A 3,692-nucleotide genomic window follows, 5' to 3' on the forward strand; every position below is an offset into this window, starting at 1 on the left:
GTGCAGTTAGGATAATAGTGGTTCTCGGTTAGGATAATACTGATCTCCTAGGGTTGAGTAGGTGGTTGGTTGAATAGTATAATTTAACGGGTGGAAATGATTAAAGGATAGATCTAACGGCAAAAAATTCGATTTTACTAAGAGTTTGGTACTATCGATAGTATAGTAGCTGGACTGAAGTTAAATTATGTAACAATCGATATTTCTATAAAATTATCATTTTGCCCTTTCGAATATACTTTTTCTTCTACTATCAAAAACTTTTCTTATTTGCTATTAAGTTACAGACAAAATAAGTATTTTAATTTTTTACCTTTTTACATATACTCTTCTATCATCACAAACTTTTCTTATATATCCTTGAGCTAGGGGTGAAAAAAAAAAGAATCACATTTATTTTCTCAAAGCATAAATTATCTTCTTAAGGCTATCAAATTCATCCTTATTTCCCTACATGTAGCAATTAAATCTATTTTTCTCTCAAAAAGAAAAATTAACTCCTTATCTCCCCACACATATTAGTAATTAAATAATTTAGAATTTTTATATTAAAACGTAATATTATAATATAATTAATTAATTAATATAAAATATAAAAAATTGGATATCTGTATTCATATCTATATTTTTGGATATCTAAATATTTTTGAAATTTTAAATTTATTCCGTAGTCATATTCTATTATATCCAAATTTTTTAATGTGAATACCAATGGTACCAATTTTAGGGAAAATTTCAAATACCATCGAACTTTCTCACTTTGATACCCTACAGCTTAAAGTGTATTGATTTAATATTCCATGGTTTTATTTTTCTCTTTTTATTTTCCCTTCTACTAATTTTTTTTATTAAATCAGTGACAAATTTAAAACTAAAAAGTATTAAAATAAATATTTGATAAATTTAGGTGGTGTATCTGAAATTTTTTGTATATATTTTAATGAAATGTTAACGGAGGAGCTGATGAAAAGAGAAAAATAAAACAACATAATAGTAAATTGATACACTTTAAACCACAGAATGGTAAAATAAGAAGTTTAAAACTACCGAGGTGATATTTAAAATTTATCCAATATAGAAATATTTTTAAATAATATTTTATTTGTTTTCACCCAAAAATTTAAACTCCAAATCTAAATCTCCGTAAAAGAGCAAACGCACGTAGTTCAACGGCCACAAAATATTGCTCTTAATTCGGATTCCGCAAAAATTCGGTATAGATATAATATGCATAAAATTTATTTTCTAATTTTTAAATTCGTTGAAAAATTCGGCTTAAAAAACGAATTTGGTATAAAAGATAAAATATATAATATAAAATATAAGATAATTTATATTTAAAAATAAAAATTATAAATTTTTTATTAATATTTTTAATAATTCGGAAATAAATTTTTGTTTTTTTTTTTTTTGAATCCGTGGTGAAAAGAAACATTAATATATATATAATATATATATAAATATATAAAATAAAATATAAAAAAAAGAATTGAAAAAGAAAAGACAAAAATGAAAAGGCGCTTCCGACTGTGCCCACTGTGCACAGCACTCATCGTTCGTCCTCCCTCGATAGTCGTCAGTGATGCCATTGGCCGAGAGCTGCCACTCCGCGGGCTTCTCCTGGCTCGTCAAGTCCTGCATCCCCGAACCCCCGCCACCACATCTCCCCCGACCCCTCACACCCCCCTCCTCCTCCTCCTCCTCCTCGTAATCCTACACTAATCCTGGCCGCCTTCCGACGCGCGATCCTCCCGAATCCCCGCCCTCCCCGACGACCTCCTCCTCCCCTGCCTCTCCGCGTGCCGCCCTCCTCCCTCCCCTCGCTCCCCCTCGTCTCCCGCGCTTCTCCCGCCCTCCCCTCCCCCCTCCTTCCTCCCCCTCCGCGCTCCCTCGCCACCTCCGCCCCTCCCTCCTCTCCTCTCCCCACAACGCCTCCCTCTCCTCCGCCTCCCTCCCCCTAATCACCGCCTCCCCTCCTCCCGTTCTTGTGCGTCTCCTCCCCCCTCCCTCTCCCGCTCCACCCCTCCTCCTCCTCCTCCTCCTCCTCCTTCTCCCCACGCCCGCGCCGTCGCCCTCGGCCGCTTCGTCTACCTCATCGGCCGCGCCGCCTCCCTCCGCCTCGACCTCCTCACCGGCTCCCTCTCCCCGGCGCCCACCCTCTTCCCGCCCAGCGTTTCGCGGCAGCCGCCGTCGCCGGAAAGATCTACGTCGCCGGCGGCTCGCCCGCGCCCGCGCGTCGAGGAGTACGACGCCGCCGCGACGCCTGGCGCGTCGTCGCCGAGGCCCACGCCGCCGCTACGGCTGCGTACGGCCGCCGCCCTGCCGGCGTGTTCTACGTCGCCGGCGCCCCCGGGTCGCGGGGACGAGCTGGACGCGCGCCGCGTACGCCGCTCGGTCGACGCGTTCCTCTCGGGCCGGGGCGTGGGTGCGGCCGCGTCCCTCGGCCAGAGCGGCGGCGGCGGTCCCCGGGGGCGGTGCGTCGCGGGGCGTGCGCGCCGGGGAGCACGTGTACGTGTGGCGACCACCGGTGGAGCTCTCTCCTTCTGGGTGGAGGGGGTGGGCGCGGCCGCAGGGGGGATGGACCCGCTCGAGCCGCCGCCGGCCGGGCCGCTTCCGGCTCGGTGGGGCGCTCCGGTTCAGCTGCGCCGCCGTTGGCACCGACAAGGTGGCGGCGCTCGTCCACGTCGCCGCCGTGAGAGGCGGCGCCGGCGCCGCCGACGCCACCGCCGCCGTGGCGGACGCGGCGGATGGCGCCGTCCTCGTCTACGACATCCCGAGCGGCGGGTGGACCCGCGGGCCCGACCTACCCCCGGGGTTCCGCCGCGCTGCGTGCGTCGGCGTCGAGTACTAACATGCGCCGCCTCGTTCGGGAAATGGACGACACGTGTTTCATCGTATTTGGCTAGCACGGAGGGCCCACCGTTCAACTAATCATCAATCGAGGGGAGTCCATTAACATTTTCTTTTCTTTTCTTTTTTAAAATTGGGATGATTACTTATTTTAGATTGATCTAGGGATTAGGGTTGATTGAGATTTTGAAAGTAATCATAGTTGTCATTACTTATTTATTTAGCTCTCTTTCGAGAATCCAAGCAGGGCACTGGGGCCGGGTGCTGCTTTTGACTAAAACAAAGAGCATCGGATTCCGTACGAAATAAGAATGCAGCATTTCACAGTTGTTTGTTCCCCTCTAGCATGCCTTTTTGTAAAAAAAAAAAGTTTTTAATTTAATTTTTTTAAAAAATATTTTTAATCTAGACTTACTTTTATGGATTAGGAAAAAATATAAATTAATAATTTTTATATGAATTTATATGTAAATTGAGAGAAAAATTATTTTTTTCTCCCTCCTCTCCCATTTTTCAAGACCTCTCTCTCACTCTCTCAGCCTCTCTCTCTCTCTCCTCACCAACCACATACCTCTCTCTCTCTCTCTCTCTCTCTCTCTCTCTCTCTCTCTCTCCTCACTTTGCTTCTCTCCTTGGGTTCCTTTCTTTTCTTTCACCCCTCTCTCTCTTTCTCTCTCTCTCTCTCTCTCTCTCTTTCTCTTGAGCTCAAAAGGGAGAGGGGGATTGAAAAGACAAGAGCCATGGAGAGTTATATTCTTCCAACCCCCCAATCTCTTCATGCTGTTCTTTTACTGGGATAGGGGGGGTTGGCTCATTAATGTGTGAACAGGATGCTGGTAGCA

General features: G+C 45.4%; 1 protein-coding gene across 1 annotated transcript; it reads left to right on the forward strand.

The window, feature by feature from the left end:
- Positions 1,580 to 3,174, forward strand: LOC109719705 (F-box/kelch-repeat protein At5g26960-like). The gene is given in 6 exon segments (XM_020246488.1): positions 1,580 to 1,707; positions 1,746 to 1,792; positions 1,795 to 1,832; positions 1,993 to 2,164; positions 2,167 to 2,353; positions 2,449 to 3,174. Coding segments are annotated over 6 exon segments (972 nt in total). The 5' UTR covers positions 1,580 to 1,582; the 3' UTR covers positions 2,852 to 3,174.

Source organism: Ananas comosus, linkage group 13 (genome assembly GCF_001540865.1).
Source record: "Ananas comosus cultivar F153 linkage group 13, ASM154086v1, whole genome shotgun sequence".
Lineage (NCBI taxonomy): Eukaryota > Viridiplantae > Streptophyta > Magnoliopsida > Poales > Bromeliaceae > Ananas > Ananas comosus.